The 22,840-nt window shown below is 41.2% G+C and overlaps 1 protein-coding gene across 25 annotated transcripts in view; it reads left to right on the top strand.

Moving 5' to 3' along the window:
* The window catches only part of NRXN1 (neurexin 1), a 658,401-nt gene continuing 637,551 nt past the window's right edge, over nt 1,991-22,840 (top strand). For 16 of the 25 annotated variants that reach the window (XM_021391173.1, XM_021391197.1, XM_021391180.1 and 13 more), the window contains exons 1-2: nt 1,991-2,165; nt 5,533-6,986. In XM_021391173.1, the coding sequence (XP_021246848.1) occupies nt 6,248-6,986 (739 nt within the window). In that variant the 5' untranslated portion in view covers nt 1,991-2,165; nt 5,533-6,247. The other 9 variants (XM_021391187.1, XM_021391186.1, XM_021391184.1 and 6 more) reach the window with 3 other exon arrangements.

Here is a 22,840-nt window from a genome sequence, read left to right as displayed (position 1 = left end):
CTGTAAGACCACATAGTTCTTACAAGGTATTCCATACATGTGTAAGCCTGAAGATATAGAAGGAGAGATGATTTGGAAACCATGTTTCTTCTTTTTTTTATTTTTTATTTATTTTTTTATTTTTGTGCTGCTTCAGAATGAACCAACTATGACACCACAGGCTGCAACAATTGCTGAGAATGACAAAAGTAACAAATTCTTCTAGAAGTCAATAAAAAACAGAATTAAATTACGGAAATTGTGTTGTCCCAGCATCTCCCTGTATCTTCCTAACTAATTGTCTAATTCTTTGTAGGCTCTTCCCAGCCATCCCCTAACTGTGGCAAGATTCTTGCTACAGGTTTAGAGAAATGTGAACATCCTCTGGCACCAAATGGCACAGTTGAGCTGTCCTTCAGTTGGAAGGTGGAAGAAGCCTCCACCTATGTCACCACATCCCCCCATAACAGTGTCTGGGCTTGGACTTTGATTCTCCCCATCTAAGAGAATCATAGAATCATATCATAAAATCACAGTCATAGAATCACAACATGGCTTGAATTGGAAGGAACCCTAAAGCCCACCCAGCCCCAACCCCTGCTGTGGGCAGGGCTGCCCCTCACCAAATCAGGCTGCCCAGGCCCCATCCAACCTGGCCATCATCACCTCTAGGGATGGGGCAAAGAGCATTAGAAGCGTTACCATGTGTTACCACAAGCACAGTAAAAATTATGCCACAGCTAGAAAATAGTATTTTTTTTTTACATAAAATATATATCATGAGTACTAATTTCTATCAGGTTGCAATTTTGCTCCTTTAAAAAAGTGTCTCCCTTTTTGTTATTGTTGAAGCCTACAATTTATCTGCTTTTCATAGCAGGAGAGAGATTTGCTCCTTGTTCTGTTTGCACAGGTCAAGTTACTGGAATTGTCAGGAGAAATTCTCACTCTTTATTTGAAAATAACTGGATATGGGTATCATCTGGCTGAATAAAAAGAAAGTTTGATGATGCTACACGTACTGAAGATATGTAGCTAGCCTAGCAAGCCTTTATTCTTGTTGCTTGGTTATTTCACCAAACTTATCATTTGTGAAGATGCCTGATTCATTAAGAAAGATCACAAGGCTAACTCCTCTGCGATTGAGCTGGGAGAACGAGTGTTTTTAACGCATATTTCTGGAGTTTCAGTTTGAAACCGAACAGCTGTGTGTTGTTTTCAGCTTGGAAAACAAAAGAGTGCGGCTGCACACACCTTTATCAAAAGGGATGCTGGGGAGGGGGGGGTTCTTGTGATTCTTTGAGTTTAACAGCATCATTCTGGAATCTGAAGAGTTCCAAGAACCTTGGCTGGGCTCTGGCAGCTCCCAGCCAGCACCTTTTTCCTGGCCCCTGAGCACAAAGGCTGCAGGCCACCATCTGGACACAACTGGGTGTGTGTGATATGACAAGATACTTCCAGGCAGCTAAACCAACGATCTTAAGAAGCCCTAAATTTCTTCAATAGTTTGTGGGCACTGGGCAACAACGTACGTTCAGACAGGTAACGCTATGCCAGACAGAGCCCAGACTTTCCAAGAGACTCCCGCTGCGGCCCAGAAGGTATCCTTCGGTCAGAAGTCCACACCTGCATTTTCCCACAGGCGTTGCATACTCCAGAAAGCTTCGGCTCTAGAACCATCCAACCAAGCAACGCGCCCCACGCAAAGCAGCGGTGTGGCGGGAAGAGAGCCGGCAGAGGCGCCTCAGCCACCAGAGCACACGGAGAGGGCGCGAAGCCGACGCCCCGTCCCACTCCCGCCCTCGGCGGCGCCCCCTCCCCGGGCCGTGCCCGCTGCAGTGCAGAGCCTCGGGGCGCGGCGGGCCCGGGGCGGGGCGGGCCGGGGTCTGCAGCGAGCGCGGCACCGCCCCCGGCGGGCAGACGGGCGCGGCGGCGTCACGCGGCGGCACCGCCCCCCGCTCCCGGCGGCCGCCCCCGCCCGCCGCCGCCGCGCACCCGCAGCAGCGCCCGCTCCGTCGGCGAGCGGCAGAGGCAGCTCCGGCCGCGCCTGCCCCGGCCCGCGGCACCCCGCGCAGGTAAGGCGTGTCCGCGGTGCGGGCAGAGCGGCGCCCGGGAGGACGAGCCCCGCTGTGCCGCGGCGGCGGAGGAGGAGGAAGAGGAGGAGGCGGAGGAGGCGCGAGAGGCTGGTGGGTTCGCATGCGGCGTTGTGGGGAGGTAGATGGCGGGGAGCAGAGATGGAGGAGCGGAGGGAGAAGTTAAAGGTTGGATGCGGCGATTTCTCCCGTGCCAAAGCGGGTGGGGGGTGGGATCTGTGTGAGCGGAGGGATGAATCAATGTGCTGCATGTTTTCCCTGGCGGGAGCTGCTCGGGTGCAAGGCGAAGCGATGGGGATGCGTATCGCGATGGGATTGCTGTGCGCTGGCGGCGGGCTGGGATGGGCGAGGGGCTTGTGCAGGAAGTGCATGGGCAATTTGGGACATTTCCTATTGTGAGGCAGAAGAAAGAGAGCAGGCGGCTGCCTCGGTGTGTTCGGAACCGCGCGGGTTCCTGCTGATGGTGTGCATTTTTGAAGGGGGAGAAATTCTATCACAAGCGTATTAAAATAAATACGTCTGCAGGCTGGAGAGGTAGCAAAATCGATCATTGCGGCCGCCTAGGAAAGAATTTGATTCTAGAAATTACGTGGAAACGGAGGGAAAAGATTAATGATGCCGCTAAGTCTGCTTTTGAATCGGAGCGCTTCTCCCTTTGGCTGCAGCAAGGTTGTTTTCCAGCTCCTTTCCTTTCATCCGGTAATTTGCGAACTCTCCGGGCTTCCCCGCACCGGAGACAATGCCGAGCGCTGGGCACGATGATGATCGTGCCGGGGCGGTGCGTGCCGCGACCTGCTGTTCGCCCGGGATTTATTGACCTCGGGGTGCCTCGCGCTCCCTCTCGCCCATTTGGAAAGGCTCCATCGGGGCACCTGTGACCAAATCATCATTTTTAAAGGGAACGAAAAAAAAAGATACGGTTGTGGAGAGGTAGGGGAAGGATGTTGATGCACTGCTGAGGCACTGAAGGCACTGCTCCGTTAGTGATGCTTTGTGTATATTTCTCACTACATGCATGTGCGCACACATACAGTGCCGGGGGGGGAGGGGGGGCTGGAACGACTGGCAGTTGAGCCCGGTTGAGCGGTAGGTAAATGACCAAATCGTCCCCTTTTGGAAATGTCAGTGTCCCGCTGCTTTGGAGACGACGAGACCGTGTTGTGTACTGACTGTGTGGATGATATCGGCAGTAATAAATAAGCCATTGTGGCTTTTGAATTATTATTATTTATTTCCTTGGGTCTTCCCTCTGTCCTCTTCAATCTTTCCATCTTTCTTCCCCCCCCCCCCCCCCCTGTCCTCTTCAATCTTTCCATCTTTCTTCCCCCCCCCCCCCCCCGATTTTCTTTTATTATTACTGTTTTTATTCATTCGTTTCTCCCTTTCTCCCTCGCTGCCGCTCCGCGGGCGGGGGCCGGGCAGCTCAGCAGCCGGCGGCGGGGCGGCTCTTCGGGCGGGATCCCCACTCGGCGGCTCTCCGCGGACACCTGTAGGGATCGCTCTGCACGCTCGGCGGCGCGCGCGCACCCCCCCCCCCCCACACACAGACACACACACACACGCACACGCTCTCACGCACCCGTGCACGCGGGCGCGCGGCCTCCTGCCTCGCGGCACCTGCCTGCTCGTGCTTCCCCTGCACACGCGCGCATTCCCTTCCCGCTCATCCCTCGCCCTTGGGCCACGCGCCGACGTGCCCGCCTGCGGTCCCGCGCCCCGGCCCTCACGCCCTCGGCGCTTGCACGGCTCCCCGACCCCTTTCCGTCGCCGCACCCTCTCTCCCCCTCCACCCTGTGCCCGCCCTCCCCTCCCGCCTCCGGGACATTCCCCGGGCTCCCGCTCGCGTGCGGCCCGTCCCCCGCCGCTGCGGGGAGCCCCGGGCGCAGGCGGCAGCCTCGGAGCCGCCTCGCCGCCGCCCCGTCGGGCCGCGCAGGGCGGAGCTGTTCTCGGTGCTGAAGCGGTGCCTGCCCGCCGCCGGCAGCGCCGAGATGCCCCAAAGGCTCCCGTCGGGGGCCGGGGTAGCCTACTTCCCTCAACGAGCTTTCCCGGGCACCGCGTTTTTCGGGGGGGGCTGCCGGAGAACTGCTGACAGCGGCTCCAGGTGGGGAAAACCGTGGGGTTCGCCGATGCCCTGCAGTGCCCGGTGGTGATTGGGCACGGCTGGCCTCTGCCCGACGGGTTTGGGAGTTCTTCTAACCTCTGGAGGTTCTTCTTGCCTCCCTTTCGCTGCTCTTGCCCGCCTGGCATGTGACAAATAATAAAAATAAACGTGTTGACATTTAGAGGAATGAAATTAAATATAAAGAGAGAGTAGGAGGTGGCTGAGCGGCTCAGAACGTGTCAGGTGCAGGCAGCCGAGGTGTGTGCAGGTTTTGCCCCGGCAGGAACATCCCCGCCCCCTCCCCCCACAGCAGACACAAACCCGCACGCAGCACCCGGCGAGGGGCTTGGCAGCTCTGGCCGTGCTGTTCTGCCTGAGTGCTGCTGGCTGAGGGGAGGGAGGTGTCGGAGATCCTCTCCTCCATCAAGAGATCTCTGCTCGCACACTCCTCCTGGAAAACACGGCGCGGCTTGGGGGAAGAAAACAGAGGGGAGCCTCTCTGCTGAAATGCTTTGGATGCAGAGACCTCTTCAGAGGAAGAGAGTGAACTATGGCATATGTATTATTTTTAAAATGAGGAGTGTCCTTTTAAATAAGGGTGGCTGAATAAACATACATAAAATACTGCAACCCATTTCAGAGGACTAACACCTGGGATTAGCTGATCTGCATTGTGAATAATGTCAGCATCAGAGCCGGCTTGGATTGGATTTTCCCTGCCAGAACAGAGAATATCAGCAGCAAAAGAAACCAGGTGGCAGAGAAAAATGCGGTTTGAAATTTTCAAAAAGCCTTCTAAGAAACCATTGCAATTCTTCCTCACCCCGTGAAAATAAACCAGTAGGTGTGCCACGTACAGCAGAGCCTGCCAGTTCCTGCTGGGAGCTCTGTCCCTTTCATATGTTTTTTAGCTGTGTTAGAAAGAACTAGAACCAGGCTTGGTACCATCATCTGCGTAAATAGGGACACTGTAGCTTTGCAGGTGCTGATATTTCTGTAAATAAATTAAAATAAGCCAAATAGCAGGGTAAGCAACATCTTTTCAGGACACTTTTAAACATCAGTCTTATAATAATAGGATACGTTCCTGAAATATTTGCAGGTTTTGGAATGGTAAGTAGTTTACATATAGATTAAACCATAAAAATGTGATCTGGTGTAAGCATATACATTGGATTTAAGTTTAGCACTGCACGTTATGATGATTTCTCAGTAACTCCAAAATTACAGCAGCACTTCATTTTACTAACACTGAACAGTGGCTCAAATGAAAAATTAATCACAAGCGTTCGCTATTGATCAACTTTATGGTTTCATATTAGTCGTCGTTTCTTATTATTCTGTTTTGATTCCTTGCAGATTAGAAACAAAAACAATAGAGGAGTTCACCCCCTGGATCTTAGCCTTGGCCTTTTGCAAGTGAGCAGAAGAGGAGCTGTCAGGCTGTGCATGTCAAGTAGCCGCTCGGCTGTTTGACAGCTTCTGGGTTTCAACCCCATTGGGATTGAGGCAGCTCAGGAAACCATGAGCGATGAGTCCTGTCGCCTGCTGACGCTGCTCCAGCACCATGGCAGGCATTCCGTGATCTGACAAGAGGATACGTCTTGGGGAGGCAGCGCTGGGATCCGTAATTGGCTTCCTGGGAAACTACAGCTGGTGGATAGGATGTAAAAAGAGGTGCACACGCACTGGGATATTGCTACAGTCTTGCCGAGCTCCTGGATCCGCTTGGAGGAGAGGATTTTGCCACCAGTCTTGTTTTTATATCTCCCGCTTTGGTAATGTTGGCTTTGGGGAAAATTTCTGCTGACTCACCCACGCCCAGACACCTTTCTCAAAACCTGGCTGACCAGTGAAGAACCCTACCGACACATTCTCCCCTCCGGCCCCCTTAGTGTTCCCTTCCATCCCGTGGGGCCCCTGCAGCCCCCCCCGTCCCTTGGCGGGGGTGAGCACGCCTGAAGCTCCGAGCGTGGCTGGTGTCCAGCAAGATTTTACCCTGTCTGCCCCTGGGGCCCCAGCGCCGCCCCCCGCCGGCACTGCCGCCCCACTCGCTCGCCCCAGGCCGCGCAGGATGGGGGCGGCGCTGGTGCGGCGCGGGGGCTGCCTGCTGCTCTGGCTGGCCCTGCTGCTGGGCTGCTGGGCTGAGCTGGGCAGCGGGCTGGAGTTCCCTGGGGCTGAGGGGCAGTGGACCCGCTTCCCCAAGTGGAATGCCTGCTGCGAGAGCGAGATGAGCTTCAACATGAAGACGCGCAGCTCCAGCGGGCTGGTGCTCTACTTTGATGACGAAGGCTTCTGTGACTTCCTGGAGCTCATCCTCACCCAGGGTGGGCGGCTGCAGCTCAGTTTCTCCATCTTCTGTGCTGAGCCTGCCACCTTGCTCTCCGACATGGCAGTCAATGACAACCTTTGGCATGCCGTGGTCATCCGCCGCCACTTCAAGAACACGACTCTGATCATCGACCGGGCTGAGGCGAAGTGGGTGGAGGTGAAGTCCAAGCGGCGGGACATGACTGTGTTCAGTGGCCTCTTCTTGGGGGGGCTCCCGCCAGAGCTGCGGTCGGCAACGCTAAAGCTGACGCTCTCCTCTGTCAAGGACCGCGAGCCCTTCAAGGGCTGGATAACAGATGTTCGGGTCAACTACACGCAGACGTCGCCGGTGGAGAGCCAGGAGGTGCGGCTGGACGACGAGCAGAGCCGCCTGTGTGCCCGGGAGGATGTTTGCCTCAACGGAGGTGTCTGCTCGGTGCTCAACGACCAGGCTGTCTGTGACTGCTCACAAACAGGCTTTCGGGGGAAGGACTGCAGTGAAGGTAAGGCGCCATCTTAGCTTACCCCGCCGCCCCCTTTGCGTAGTGGAGGGGACGGGTAGGAGGTCAGGCCTGCATGGAGTTTCATCTGTATGAGTGGGTCTCGCTCCCCTCCCCGCTGCCTCCCTGCTGCCTCCTCTCTTCCTGCCTTCCCCCCCCCACGTGTCTCTGTGGCAGACCATGGTGCCATCACTCCTCTGTTCTCTGCCGGGGTGGGCAGGGGGAGGAGGACATCATCTGAGTATCTTCTGATGGCAGGGTGAGATGTGGGGTTGTCCTGGGATGAAGAAAGGACAGGACCTCAGTGCCAGGTGCTTCCCAGCCGGGAGGGGGATGGCCAGTGTCATACTTGGCCTGAGTTGAGGGAGAGGGTGGGAAGCTTGCAATGAGCAGCTGGTGGCAATTAATTTTGGGAACAGGGAAAGCAATGTGAAGGGGAATTTTGCTGGATGAAGTGCAAAGATGACCTGGGTTTATTTTTGTAGGGTAGTGGAGACCCAGAGTCTGTTTTGTGTTGATACCTACCTCTGTTACGTTGTTGGAATAAAATCAGTGATTTATTTGGGAATTACTTAAATCGTTGCTGAGGAGGAGGAGGATTAGACAGAGGATTGTGGTTTTACACATATGTGAACGGTATTGCTTTGTGATGTATTTAGCCATTTACAATGCTAGTTTTAAAGAGAGAGTACAGAAGGACAAGGGGAGAGTATACACTCCATGACCGCAAAATTCCTGAGGAAGATAGAGCTTAGAAAAGCAGTTTTCTGAGTCTCATCTGCAAATAAATCACTGAGTAAAATATGGTTCATATTCAGTGCCCATTGTTTTTGGTGGTTGGAAGGATTGTGAACATTTAATGCAGATACATGTAGGATTCGTATTGTTTTGCTACTAAGTGTACCACTGCTTGAAGCTAGGGAAGCATAGAGAGTACCTGTGTTATGTGCCTAAAACATAACTTACAGGTATACAAATGAAATGAGACCAAATGTATCAAAGGAGAATGTAATGTTCACGTCAGAATTTGAGAGCAAAGACCTGAGTGTAAAATGTAGAAGGTAAATATAAATAAGATACTACGTAGGCCAAGTGAAAATCTTCACTGAGTGGCTGCATGACATTTATAGCTGAATAATTTTGCCATTTCTATCAGATTTCACTCATTATAAAAAAGAAAATTTCATTTGTGACTGTGCTTTATTATGTAACACCTTCTGTCCTTAGTGTCAGTACCCAAAACACTACAGTCATTCTGCATCTTGTTTGCTTTATCAGTTGTTTATCTCTCATCTGCCATTCTTTAATAAAAATCAAACCTTATAAACATTTTAAAGTAAGTTTTAGTAAGTGAAGAGCAGATGGTAGTTTAACGGAATAAGAAATTTGCTTCTTTGATAGCAGTCCCAGAAACAGTAAAATGAAGTATCTTCTATATTAGTCTAAATCATATCAATAAATTTAGCATTTGAGGGGGAATTTTTAGTACATGGCACTACGTAGTACATAGGTATACGTAAAATATTGAGTTGTCTGCGTATCTTTGAGTCTTTGGGTCTTATTTTAAACTGAAAGGCAAATTCTGAGCTGTAGCAGTTTGATTAAAGCAACAATCATCCTTTATGTATCATTATAAACTTACATACATTAAAACTGTTTACTTAAAGTGATTTTGAACATATATAAGCGTTTCATATAAATATTATAATTGCACGTAAAATTAGATAAAAAATCTTATCTTTAAATAACAGAATTAATGAGATCATGAGCTATTTTTAAATAATATTTTAATATTTAGATTTAATCTTAATGAAATAGAATATTTTTATATAAGCATATATAATATAGTGCTTGTAAGATGGTGACACTGAGAATAATTTTAGAATCCACCAAATTAGGGTAAAATACTGGCTTCAATCAAATTATAGAGATTTTAGAATTGACATCAGTGGTATCAAGATCCCCCTAGCATGTCCCTTGACCACTAAGAAGCCTTATAAAATAATAGCAAGACATATAATTTTTGCTTAGACTCATCCTAAAGTGTTCAGGTTTTGATTTCATTTGAAATAGGAGACAGTATTTCCACTGATAGCAATATAAATTGAATTTGTATCTGTTGATTGAAAAAAAAATAACTTAAATTCAGATCAGTCAGGTTTGATGAAGGGATTAGTAGCTACTCATATGTGCTACCAAAGATATTGAACTGATTTGTAATTAATGATTTAATCTTCTAAGAAATAAAAAAGTAGAAGTGTAAGTGAAACCATTACATTTGGCAAGAAGGAAATCCTGGCTATCCTGTTATTTATTTCTTTATAGCCAGCATAGAAATTTTGTTGTTGAGTTATGATCTTTTCTTTCTGGAATGTGTCAGTTTTCCACAAACCTTAGTAAGAGGTTGCCATCGGTGAAGGATGGAGGATCATCTCTAACTGCAGTGATGTGAAGGGAGACTTTTGAGATTTCACTCTTTGTCTTGTTTTAATTAGAAATGGTTTAGATGTGAAAAAATACCAAAATGTCAATTTTTATCTGAAATTGTAACCAGATGTTCTAGTTGGTACCTTTTTCCTTCAAGGTGAAACACTAAAATCCATTCTCCTTCGAGATCTATCTGTATTATGTATAAGCTTAGATTTTCTGTATCACTGGCTAGGCACAGAGTTCAGTGTTCAGTGGTATAATGAGCACTTCAGGAATTGATAATAGTAAAAACAAAAAAAAAATCAACTTTTTCTAATAATTTTAATCCCAACTTGCACATTTAAGAGATTAGGAAAAAAACAGATTTAAATAGACTTAAAGAGTCAGTGCCTCTGGCCTTTCAGGCCTTAGGAGGCATTTTTTATAGCACCTAAGCCTCCCTGCCCTTCTCTCTTCACCTTTGAAAATCTCATTAATTTCTCTTGAAGTAAAGTTTTCTTAACAGAATAAAGTTTCACCAAGTTTTATTTGTTTTGAAAATCCTTTTATATTATAACTTCCTCCCAGTAGTGGTAAGAGTAGTAGGCTTAACTGTCCTTGTGCCTCTTTAATCCAGGAGTAGCTTCATTTACGTTATCCAAACTACGCCGGAGTGAGATCTAGGAAAGTATCAGATGTATTGCATTCAGTCAAGTTCTTAGTTCCGATAGTATCTAAACTCTCTTCAGTGGGAGATTTCGCATGAATCACAGAATAGGGACTGGAGTTCTACTTGAATATTAAGGGCGTGCTGTCTACAGCAGAGAAAAATATGATGTGTAGCAGTACTGTTGTTGGCTGAGCTGAGTGCTTATGGGTAAAGACAGTACAAGAAGCTTCTAAAAGAGAAAATCTCTGTTTAGTACTGAAACAGGCAAGGGAATATTATTTCATGTAATAGCGACTCAGCAGAAGGAAAAATACACAAAATTATGGTAAATTTTGTTAGAAATAAGACTAGCATTAGAATAAACCCCGACTGCCATACCAATTTTCTGATAAATTCTTTGACATACACCATAGTCTTCTCAGTGAAAATTATATTATTCCGTGAGATGAATCAAATTGATATGGTGTGATTTTGCTAAAATAACTGTTTGTTAAAAAGACTGATCTTAAGAATTAAATTAGCAAATTGAGTCAGGGTCCTAGAAGGTAGGGAGAATATATGCCTCCTACCAGTGAGCCTTGGTATTTTTCTTTCCATTTCGTTTCTTATGTTTAAATTTCAGAACAAAACCAAGTATTACACTGATAAAATATTGACCTTCTGACTTAAGGTGGAATTTATGATTTTTCTTTCTATCTCAATTTGTATTAAAATAACATAGTCCAGTATCCTGTCTGAGAAAATAGACAGATGCCTCTGGAGGAGGCAATGAAAACCATGTTACACGCTTTACTGTGGGAAATGTTTCTCACTGAACCCAGCTTCTTGCCGATTCATGACCTTCTGCGGTTCTGTATCTGTGACTGTTCAAAGAAAATTACATGTGGGGTGATTTATCTTTCTAAAATGTAGCTGGGCTACTTGCCTCAATATTAGGTTGTTATAGAAACAATTACTCTGTGGATTCAAAGTCTTCTTGTTTAGAGCATGGTTTATTTTAACAGTCCTGCTGAGTTTCTGTTTTGTGGAAAAAATGAGGACTGTTCATGCAGCTGTTCACTGTAAGAGATACTCTTCCTTGTCAGATACTCAGAACTTGATGCCAGCTATGGTTTGAACTGTGAAAGGGTTTTTTTTTCTTTTTTTTTTTTCAAGGAAGTAAATTCCAGATGTCTCGGGCTGGCCAGCATTTAGATTTGTTTGTTTGGGTTCTGAATATATTACATCAATCTTTGTTGTGCGTATTTGCTTCTTCATGTTAACTTTTAAAAAAGTCATCCAATATTCATATCTTTTTGAAAATTTTCGTATTATAATTCATCCAATTCCCTTATGTATTGAATAAAACATAGAAATATCTTTGGGCATGAATTATATTTTTTGAGATAGATGTTTGAGCTCAAAGTGATACTGTTGAACTCATCGTACGTAGTCTTATAAGAATAGTCATCGTGGTCTTTATCCTTCTTGAATACTTAGCTAAATATATTACCGAATAGTAAATAGTGTGAGTAAAAGTTTTTTTTATGCTTCAGAATCTTTACAACTCACATCTCTATTAAATATACATGCTAAATTTCTTGTCAGTGCCAATAGCTTGGATGGCAATACCAGTTTAGGAGGAGAAATAGAAATCCACTGGAGATTATGCTAAAATTCTCATGATTGGATTAATTTAGCTAAAGTGTTTAAATTTTATTTCATTTTTTTAAAATAGTGGCCTTTTTTTTTTTGTCTGTCTAGAATCCTGAGGGCAGATAGTGAAATAATTCCAAAGTCCAAAACTGTATTAAATCTGTGCCCTTTGCATTCAGTTGTATTCAAAAAGAATGCTTATGTCAGCTTAAAGGAGAATTTTGCATTTTTTTTAATGCAGTTTGATAAATTATTTTGTTTGCCAGAATTTGGCATTATGTGATATTGATTTCAATATCTGCCTCATGTAAAATCACAGCAATTTAAATCCTGTGTCACTGGTAATTAGGATTTGGCAGTCTGTTTTATATTATCTTCTAAGAAAGCAACTTGTTGAATATATCTAATCCTTTAAAAATGCTGATATTGAAATACTTCCAAAAGACCACTTATTTTATATAGCATACATCTTAGTACCCCAAGTCAATAATATGTTATACAGTGAGGTTGTTGTTTCCCTTAGTGCCTAACTGAGATGCAGGGCTCATGTAAATTTTGAGTTTATACTGCAAATTGTAGAATGCTAATATACAAGAATAATTTACATCTAGAAACGTAGGACATTGTGTCAGATTGGTTGTATTCATTCTGAATTTTAAAAAAATATTTAACAAAATTACTTACATTCCAATGTAATTACATTTCAAGGCTTGTGGGCATTTTAGACCAAATGCACTTGATCTTTTCTTAGCTGTGCATTGGTGCCCTAGAGTCTTTTAGCTATAGATGCTAGCCAAGGAGTTGTGGGAAAACATTCTGATTACAGAACATAAAATTTTATCTCCTCATCATTATAGAGCTGATAGATGGGAATGGGGAAGCAGACTAGCAAGTAAAACCAGTTCCTGGTAGAAACAGCTTGATGTAGGCACTAACACATAGAGCTTTGGTGTTTTATGTTTCTATTAATAAACTGATAAAAAATTGGCTGGTAATTTTAAATAAAGCAATTAATCCATCTCTTGATGGAATTAGTACAATGCCTCCTCTTCCAGAATGCTCGGTGTTACTTCAGAAAGCATGAAACCATAGCAGATTCTGCAAAAATGCTTTGTCAAGTTTATTGTCCTGAAGTTGAAATTGTATACCTTCACAAACGTGATTTTACAGAATAGTGAAGGGCATTTTGAGGTGTGTACCTTGTTTTACATGGGGAGTACATTGCAAAGACCACAGTATACTTCTTTCAGGCAATGATTTGTAACAAATGTGCATTTAGCTGTTGTGTTAATGTGATATATAAAACTGACTAGCAAAGTACATTGTATCTCTGATGCCTTTGTTTTGTTCTACCCTGACCAGAGTAGAATATTTACAAAATAATTTAGTTTTTTTTCCCCACGGAGATGATAATTTTCTCTGCTGACTGTTCTCCTGTGCTGTGGTGATGGAATCTAAGAGTTTTGCAGGTTCTTTACTAGCCTGGATTGTATTATCATACATGCAGTCAGTCCTTCAAAAGCTCAGATTCTCATCTGCCAAACTAAAAAGTAGATGTATGTGGTGCGTTCATGTAATGAATTATTGCAACCGTTCTCCTGGATTTTCGTGTACCTAGTAGAACCAATGAGCATGTCAATGCATGAAATACCCACAGCAACTCATGAATGAAGAAGGAAAAAGCACATGAGTTTGATACTGCTATCTCTGTGATCCTAGCCAGTTTGCGCCGCTTTGCCAGTTGTTTTTTTTCTCTTTTTTTCTATATGTCAGGATAAATTACTGATGCTCTATACAGGATTTTTTTTTTTTTTGGTTGGAATTTTCTTCCTGGAAGTTGGGATCTTAAAAAATCAGAATTTCTATTAGGAATTTGTGAAGGGAAGTGAAGACTTGAAGCTCCATCTACCATACTGCAACCTTTTTAGTCTACAGAAACGATTCTAATCAGCTGTCTTTGAAGCTGCCACTGTTCTTACTGCATATCTATCTATCCACAGCTGAGTACTCAGAATAGTGTTGGTTTTTTTCTTGTTCACAACTGGTCTGAAGTGAGGTACTTTCCTTTCATCTGACTAGATATTGGAAATGAGGCAGCTTGTCAACTGCTGACTACTCTTCCCTTGACAACTCAGCTCTTCTCATGGTTGTTAACAGTTCTTATCCTTTACAATATTATGACATCTTTAGAGAAATTATCCTTATTACAGTAAATGAATCCAAGATTAAATGGCTGAGGATAGTGGGGAATTCTGGCTCTCAGACAATGATTATATCATTTTCAACATTTCATTCTCTTTTGTTTCCAATGAGAAATTTGGGGATGAAAGCAGGAGGTGACCCCACTCATGCTTTGTTTGAACTCTTAGAAAAATAAGAGACAGAGGACTGCTGGAAGCTTTCTTCGAGAGCAGAATTGTATGATAGGATTTTAGATTTCTGTAATTTTAAGGAATTGTTTATGAATTTGGAACTATTTATCTGGGTCCTAGTAAGCAGCACATTTGGTGCCTTATAGACAGCCGAAGGAAATGTTTTCTGTTTTCACTTTCCATTGGAACCAATTTGAAGCCCCATTGACATAAACTTTGAATTAGGGCAAACCTAATAACCTACTGATTATGAACTCATTATTCAAGTGGGAATATGGTAACAGAGAAGATCGACGGCAAATTAAATAACATGCAGATTCTGACTGTAGTATTCATTTGAGAATATTGAGAAAAGACTTCATAAATTCAGATATATGTCTCCATCATCATCATCGTTATTGTCATCGTTGTTATCATTCATAAATTTCATGCATGACTATGAATAATGCTGTAAAGTTTATGTGACTGATTTTATTTTGTATTTAAGGGAGTCTGTAATTTGTGGCAAAACCTGTTTTACCAAAAAAAAAAAAAAAAAAGTGAAGTATATTCACCAGACTCACTTGCAGTTGCTGTCACTGCAAACAATAAAGCAGTGTGTTTTGCATATGTATGTGTTAAGTACCAACAGTGCTATGTAGATGTGCAAGTGAATGTGAATGTGGCATGATATACTAGGTTTTCAGATGCAAAGATCTGACTTTTTGATGGTTGTGTTTAGAGAAAGGGCTTTGTATTGCTCAAAGGCAGAGAAACTAGACTAATTCTTCCCACAGTGATGCCTTTTTGTAATTAAGGGAATTATTACAGTCATTATGGAGGCCGCTGACTTCTCACTCTTCCAGTGGAGTTGCATACCCGAGTTTGAAAGTTTCAGAAATATATCTTCATTTCTGATGTGGAATGACCTTCATGGTGATCTTTCCTTTCTATGCTTTTTAATTTTAACAAAAGACATAAAAAAAGACGTTCTGTCAAAGGAGGTGTTTAAAATAAGAAAATACTCCTTGAGTAAGATTATATGTACTACTTAGAAATTACATTTACTTTCTTTTTAAGAAGCATGTAGAAAATCACAGAATTAGTGGGTAGACATGGAGTGAAGGCTGTATCTCAATATTGTAATTTTCTTTAGAAGCTTTTCCCGATTCTTCTTATCCAGTTCTTAAAGGTGGCAGCAGAAATATTCACGCACATGTCAGCATTTGTACAATGGGTGTCTAGAGGACAGCTGTGACAAATAGTACTTTGCTTTAGGATAAATTACAGACCTGTGGTGCTAAAAAAAACCATCATTAATAAAAATATGAGAATTAGACCTTGATGCTACTAAAAAAATCCTTGGCACCCCGTTTAAGAAGGATATTTTCTGTCCTGATTCTGAATTGCAGTTATAAAAAATGTCTTAAAATACTCTAAAAAATGTTTAGCTTCTGCTGATTGTTATACAGCAACTAATTTACATTTGTAAAGTCAGATTCTTAACCTGGAAGAGGAGAGGAGGCTAAGTTCAGTAATTTTCAGTTATCTGTAATGGGGTGAACTGACGCTTCTCCTAGATCATCTCCTAGAAAAGCAGTGGAATTTTGTAAGAAGTTTACAGGAAAGTTAGTGCTGACATTGAGATTACCAGCTTTGCTTATTTTGTTTTCTGTTTTCTTCCATGTTTCCTCATTGTAGAAAAGACAGGTGAAACTGGATGTTAAAAACCCCTAGCTGTATGTCACTTCACTTTCAAGACAATCATGGGGAGATATAAGAAAGATTTGTAAATGGATTTTGTAAGAACTGATTAATGCTCTCCTCCTACATACTCCTCAGATGGACGTTACTGAACTTTCCAGGAGCTGACTCTGAAATTTGTTTTCTGGGTTTCTTACTGCAAAAAATAATTCAGAAATATTATCACCTGGCAAAAAACATGTTCTTTAGAACATGCTGTTTTTCAGAGATAAGTTGTGAACTGTCTTCGACATTAGACAAAAGAAGATCTGCCAGGTTTTGTTAAACGTTTTCTGAAGAATTCTGAGTGCAGATTTTATATTCATGCATAAATCATTCCTGACGTAAGTGTTATGAGGAAAACACCTGCATTTTCCCACTAGTTCACCAGGAAGACAAAGTGATTTGAATATGTCTTTTCCTAGACCAAATCTTCATTAGTTTTCCATGAATGCTGTCTCAGCTGTAGTAGTTTTCATGGATTTCTGTTTTTTGTCAATCTTCTTCAAATATTTGGAGGAGGGGCTAGGATGAAAGCTATTTACACGGCTGTGAACTTCTACCTTTATCTCTATGGCAGTTACACTATTGAGTCTGCCATCGTGAGAAGTTGTATGCTTATGGAGTATGGCACTTTTAAATGTTGTTTTCCTCCTACAAATTTTGAAACTCAAAATTAAAAAACAAACAACAACAACATTCGTCAGCTCAATTTGTTAGGAGAAAAATAATTTCACAGTACTTCTTATTCAGATTTTTGTAATGAAGAAGGTTCCAGTGACAAAAAGTTAATGTAATATAATTTTTGACTTATTATTATGCAAATCCACTGAAAAGCACATTTTCAATATTTGAAGAATAATTAAGATTCAGAGGTTTTATCTAGTCCCTTATCATCACCTAAATCTCATTCATTTTAAATATCATTGGAGGCTTTAACTAAATAGGGTTTTTCTTGCACGTTATGAATATGTACATCATTAAAAGGGGGTGATTAAACAAAGCTTTGTTACTCACTCATGTATTGCCGGTTGTGATACATGAGTCATGCTGGTGAATTTTGTAAATCTTAAATCACAGAAGCATGCACAGTAGTGCTAGCGGATAAACTTTCCTTCCTGTTTCTACCCTATGTGAAAAACAGAAACTTTGTGTATGGGAACTGTTGAGTCACGGCCTGAGCCAGTGATTGAGCACCTGGAGGAAAGTCCCAGTTAGCCCTGGGAGCACAGGTGAAGGCAATTCACTGTGTGACCGGAAAGGCCTCATTTAAAGGTTGACTGCCACTGAGGGAGAATCTCTTTCTGGAGGTCCCTTCTTGGTGGAGCTTTTCCCTGTGAACCTAGAATCTTCTGGTAAGGGTGAGTGATCTACTTCCCTTCCCTTGTAGCACCTTGCTATCGTGCTGATCATTCCATCTCTTTTGTAATGCCTTTTCTATTCTGTTGAACTTTCCGATTGCTACTCATATCTATTGGAATGGGAAGTCTAAGTTGATGGTACTGTAGTTGTTGAGAAGCAAAGCTCCGTTCAGTGAGTGGTGGCTTTCATCTTTTTTTGTTTCGTGTGTTTAAGGGTGAGATGCATCTCTCAATTTTGTATGCATTTGCATGAAAAAAAAGTAAGAAAAAGCAGTTAATAATGCTGTATTGCCGTGATTATATCTAAATCAAAAGGCATGTCTCTGAGAACTCACTAACATTTAGTTATTTTGATATTGTATTCTAATATGGGCTTGTTACTGCTTGAATAGTCTAAATACATAAGGTGACAGGTTTTGATGTTATTCAGCTTTGCTTTTTGTCAGCTTACTCTTGGGGAATTTGAAAAACAGTACATAATTATCTCTTAGAAACTTGGTTCTTGACCAGCCTGAGCTTTCAGTGACTTAAATTAGGCTTTTTATTGTCTAGAGAATGCACGGTACTAAGGGAATTAATTAACTAGACTTGGAAGGGAAAAATGTATTTAGAAATCATATACATTGTAGACAATATTTCTGGAATATTTTTATTTTGTAGCTTTATGATATTCAGTAGGGTCTCTCAGTCCATTGAGTAAAACAATTCGTCCAGGTACTTCTTTTGTGTTGGTATAAATCAGGATTCGTGCCTTCTCAAGCTAATATATTATGTCATTGTAAAGTAAGGGTAACATCAGAAGTTACTCTAGCAAAAAAAAAAAAAAAAAGTTCTTTCATAATATTGAAACACTCTAAAACCTTAAGAAGCAAGCAGGCTTTGCTTTGCCCCCCTGCTATGTAACATTAGTTTTGATCTTTTTAGAGATTTCTTTGCTTTGTTTGCATGTTTTGCATACGTATATGTTAACAACAAATCCGTATTCCACTCTTCATTATACCTGTGTAAATACAGGAAAAAAATAGGAATTTGGTAATGCAGTCTTCTCTTATAAGGTATTTTTTGCCACTAATTCATAATTTTATATGATAGCTCCACTACCCATCCTGATACCCATTCTGTATTAAGATTCTTGCCCTTTGAAATTAGACTGTAATGTATTTTTCATCCATACCTCTGAATCAATCTTCACAATCTTCTTGCTGTTCTTAGATACCCATTTGGTGTGCAGGTTTTTAAAGTATAGATCAGTGCAGGTGGTTTGCTTCTTCTCTAATCAACCTGTGTCATCTGTATCAGTCTATTGCAGTATGAACATACTGCACTCAAAAATCTGTGCTCTGAGAAAATTAATAAATTTCAAAAATAAAGCACTCAGGAGCTATGGACTATCAGGACAAAGGATTCTCTACGATTTTAATTTTATCCTTTTCTGGGTATCCGTTATGAAAGTCTTTAATTATATGGCTGTAAACCACTTTTTCCTTGAGTCTTCTGCCTCATTCAGAGCGTAGTCTGGATAATAAGTTCTTCAGTATTTTGTTTTCTCCTTGCTCTTCAGTGTGTAGCCTTGAGCCTTATTTATTGTCCATATTCAAACCAGCTCCGAAGAGAAATTATTAATTTTTCCCTGGGCTTTTCTAAGGTTCTCGTAATTACAATGGCTGAGCAGCTGTGCAAATATTAAAAATTACACAATATGCATGTAAGATGACACATGCAATTATCCCAGTTGTGGAGGAGAACTGAGACAAAAGTAACTGCAGGTAAAAGCATTCAGTAATACTGAGAGCACAGTCTGGTGTTTTCCCATGTATTTCACATATAAAATTGTATACATGATACATTTACTTTAACATCTCAACACAGCTCCTATTGACTTCAGATTACAGCTCTGAGAGATCAGCGGTGCATATTCTAGGTTATGCAGCAAGGCAAACTCCCAAAAATGCAAATGTCCTGAACAGTATAAGGAATGACCACCCAGAAAATGCCTAGCTTTAGGAACCTGATCTGGAGTTTCACATGGAAGGGAACACCAGCTCAGGCTCAAGTTAGGCTACACACCCATGGTCCAAACTGTCTTTCTGGAGCTTTCTGATATAAGACGTTTCCATTAGCTCTGTACAGATTTTTCCAGGAAGTTTACAACTAGAACAGATTCGGGCAAGCTTTCAAAGGTTTGGCAGAAAGGCTTAACCCTGAAAGTCAAGTCACTCCTGCCCGAGTGGTTTTTATTTTTCTGCTTCAAAATATGACTTAAGTCAAAAGGAAGTAGAACAGAAGTGGAGCTTACTTAAAGTTTACTTGGGGGTTTACTCCTGCTAACACAAATGTCAGATTTTCAGCTGAGCTACTTGAGGTGTTCTTTTTTGGTGACTGAGTCAAAATTATTATTTTTTTTAATGGACTAAATGTAGATTTCCTTACTGTACTGGGTTTCTCTCATTTTTCTTCAATGTAATTGATCTGTGGGAAGTGTATAAGGAGAGAAATAAAGCAAGAAAAAGATTGTCATTTCAGTACATTTCAGATTTTCTTAAGGAATTGACTGAATTAACTTTTGAGACGCCCATCTGATTGTTCAGTAAAATATACAGTATTTGCACATGTGCTTGTTCAATGGTGCCATTGAAACATCTTTGCTTAAAGTTAGATACCTAAGAGCCAAAAATGCAGTGCTACTGTTTGAGTTGAGCAGCCTGCATTTTCAGGATACTTCTCTTTGTAGGAGCTACATTTATTGATGTTCTAGGAACCTTGAATACATCTTTATTATTTTTGTCCTTATTTAGAGATTCTTACTTCCTATACTTAAAAGTAGCTGTTTCTCTATTTCTTTGTGTATTAAAAAATTAAGAAGATTAAAAAGTACTACTTATCCATTTTGATTTATATTTTTAACTACTGCCTTGTACCATTTGACTGTGAAGCATGCAACTGGAAAAAAAAAATTAAAACAGGAGCAGCTGAAGACAGGGTAAAATCACACTTGAATTCCCTGTGTTTTTTTGATCACTCCATTCACATAGTTCCACTGTATGTGGTTGGATTATTTGTATGAGTATTTTTTCCTTTGATCCACATTATAAATGTGTACGCAAACATGGTGGAGATTAGCATACTTGTTTTAATAGTAAAATAAAACAAAATTTGCAAGCATCTGATTATTCTATATCTTACCTCAAGATATTTAATCACCCGATGAGATTTTAAGGGACATGAAACCTTTTTATTTCCAAAGAGTTAAATGGAACTATGCTTGTGAGAATGAATAGAGAGGAAGTGTTTTAAAAAGAAAAAAATGTAGTAAAAAAAAAAAAGCTTGGAAAAAATAATTTAAGAATAATCAGACAACAGCTAAACTGCAGAATCATGGCATGATCAATGAAAGTCCTTACAATTGTAAAGTCTGAGACCGGTGTTTATATTTTTGTGTATTATAAATGTTATTCCTATGATGTGATCTTATCAGACACATCTGATCTGGTGTTTTCTGAATAATGAGTTTAAATTTAAAATGTGTATATGCACATAGTTTTTGCTCAAGTGTAGTATGTGTTTCCGTTACCACATCTTTCTTGTATTTTCTACAAAACTATTGCAGTATTTCTTTAGAAAGGCTTTCATTCTGCAGGAAGATAGTACCAGTCCTCTCCAGTCTGATATAAAATCCCTACAGGCTGTTTTTTGCTAAACAGTGAAGGGAATATAATATAATGCACTCTGATTTTACTGTCACTTAAAATGTGTCCCCAGCTCAGCAGTACTCCTCTGCAAACTTTACTTTTTTTCTTTTGAAACATACAAGATAGTATACAAAGATGGAAGCAAAAGTTTGCTAGCCTAATGGAGATGGCAACAGGAATTAAATGTACTGATACTTTGACTGTTGTTTAAACTACTACTCACACCTACCAGACTCCTCAAAATACCAGCTTCTGTTAATTGAACATCCTGTTAATTACAACATTCATGCAGTTCACAAACTGGCAAAAAATCCCAGTTTAATAAAATTCTGGAAAATAACCTGTCCGAAACACAACTTTGTGATGGCTCCCAAATTTAAAAAAAAAAAAAAAAGGTTATTTTTGAAGAATTAGTTTTCTTATTAACCAGAGGCATCTTTATTTTACAATGGTTAGTATGCCATCTCTAGAGTCTGTATTGGTAATATTCGTAAGAGCTATTTCTCAGTATTTTTTAACTTAATGCAATTCTTAGTTTATCTCAGGAATTTTCAGTCACTTGTAAAACAGCAGGTGAATCTGCATGCTCTAGGTGCAGCTAAGAGGAGAAAACAGTATTGCTGCTGCACCTGAGATTCTCTCTCAGATGTGCCCGGATCTGTGTACGTGGAATTGTGCTCTAGCTTGGTCCTGCTATGGTGGTTTGTATAAAGGGAGAGCTTTTGGGAGGACTTTGTTAATTCCAGGTCATTGGATAAAAGAGTTACCCAATGTGGTTATGCCAGTTGATCTGAAGAAGCAAATGAAAAAGAATTTTTTAAGAGCCAACATGCAGTAGCGTATAGGGAACCAAGCTCTCCTGCTCAGCTACATCAGAATGGGGCACGTGACAGGACTCTTATTTGTGTTTCTTGGAATTTGTCTGTATTGCTGTAATTCATTCTTGCAAACAGTATGGATTATCAATATTCTTCCCAGAAGAATTTATTAGGGAATTTATTGGGAATATTTGGAAAATCTTCAGTGATTTGGAAATATGTTTTAAAGGAATCGGTTTTCAAAGACAAATAAGACAAAATTTCATCCCAAATAAGCCTAATAACTGTACTATATCTTAATAACAATCAAGCAGTTTTTAACTGAATTTGAGAACTGGGCCTTCATTATGTCTGAGTCAGAGGCATCAATTACAAATGATATCTCATAGAACCTTTTAGTACTGAAATTTTCATAGATATGAGAAATATGTGCTCTTGATAGTTGCTTTGCTTTTAGAGCCGCATTTCAAAGCAGGATGCTGAACTGTATTTCAGTTTATTTTCAATATGTTTTCTTTTCCTGACTTTATGTAAAATGTAGCCTGGACAGCTGATAATAAAATAATAGACTGACAGTAATGTTTAAACAAACTACTGGTAACCAAATAAATGATGTCAGGGGAAGAAAGTAGCTTAAATATTGGAAATGTTATTAATGTCATAGTATTATATCAGGCAAAGCAAATCATTGGTTAATGAGTTAAGTATGTACTGTCCTTCCAGCTCTAAAAGTTGCACAACAGTCTCAACATGAGTCATCCTTCTTACTGCAGGATGGTCATGCTTGCTTTGTAAGAACTGTATTTTATTTAATATATGACCAGCTACAAGCTCTGAAATGTTGGATTTCCTCATCCAGTCAGTTTATTTGGTAGGGAGCCTTGGTTCTTGGGTTTGGTAGCTGGGTTTTGCTTTTTACAGAATTCATCACAGTTAAGAGTTACTATGAAAAAAAGTCTTTTTAAGCTTATATGCAGATATTATTTATTCTTTAAAAATTGTGTTGTTTTTTAGAAATGATTACATCAGATGAATGGTAATCATCTGGAAGTATAGAATGGACAAAAAAGGAGAGATGAAAGACTAAGAAGTAGTTAAGTACTGGAAATGGGATTTGGAATAGCTATTTTATTTTCAGAATTTGATTATGAGTTCCTTATATCAAGTATTTAATCTCATAG

This window comes from Numida meleagris, chromosome 3, assembly GCF_002078875.1.
Source record: "Numida meleagris isolate 19003 breed g44 Domestic line chromosome 3, NumMel1.0, whole genome shotgun sequence".
In the NCBI taxonomy this organism is placed as follows: Eukaryota; Metazoa; Chordata; class Aves; order Galliformes; family Numididae; genus Numida; species Numida meleagris.
This window is presented reverse-complemented; position numbering and strand designations above follow the sequence as displayed.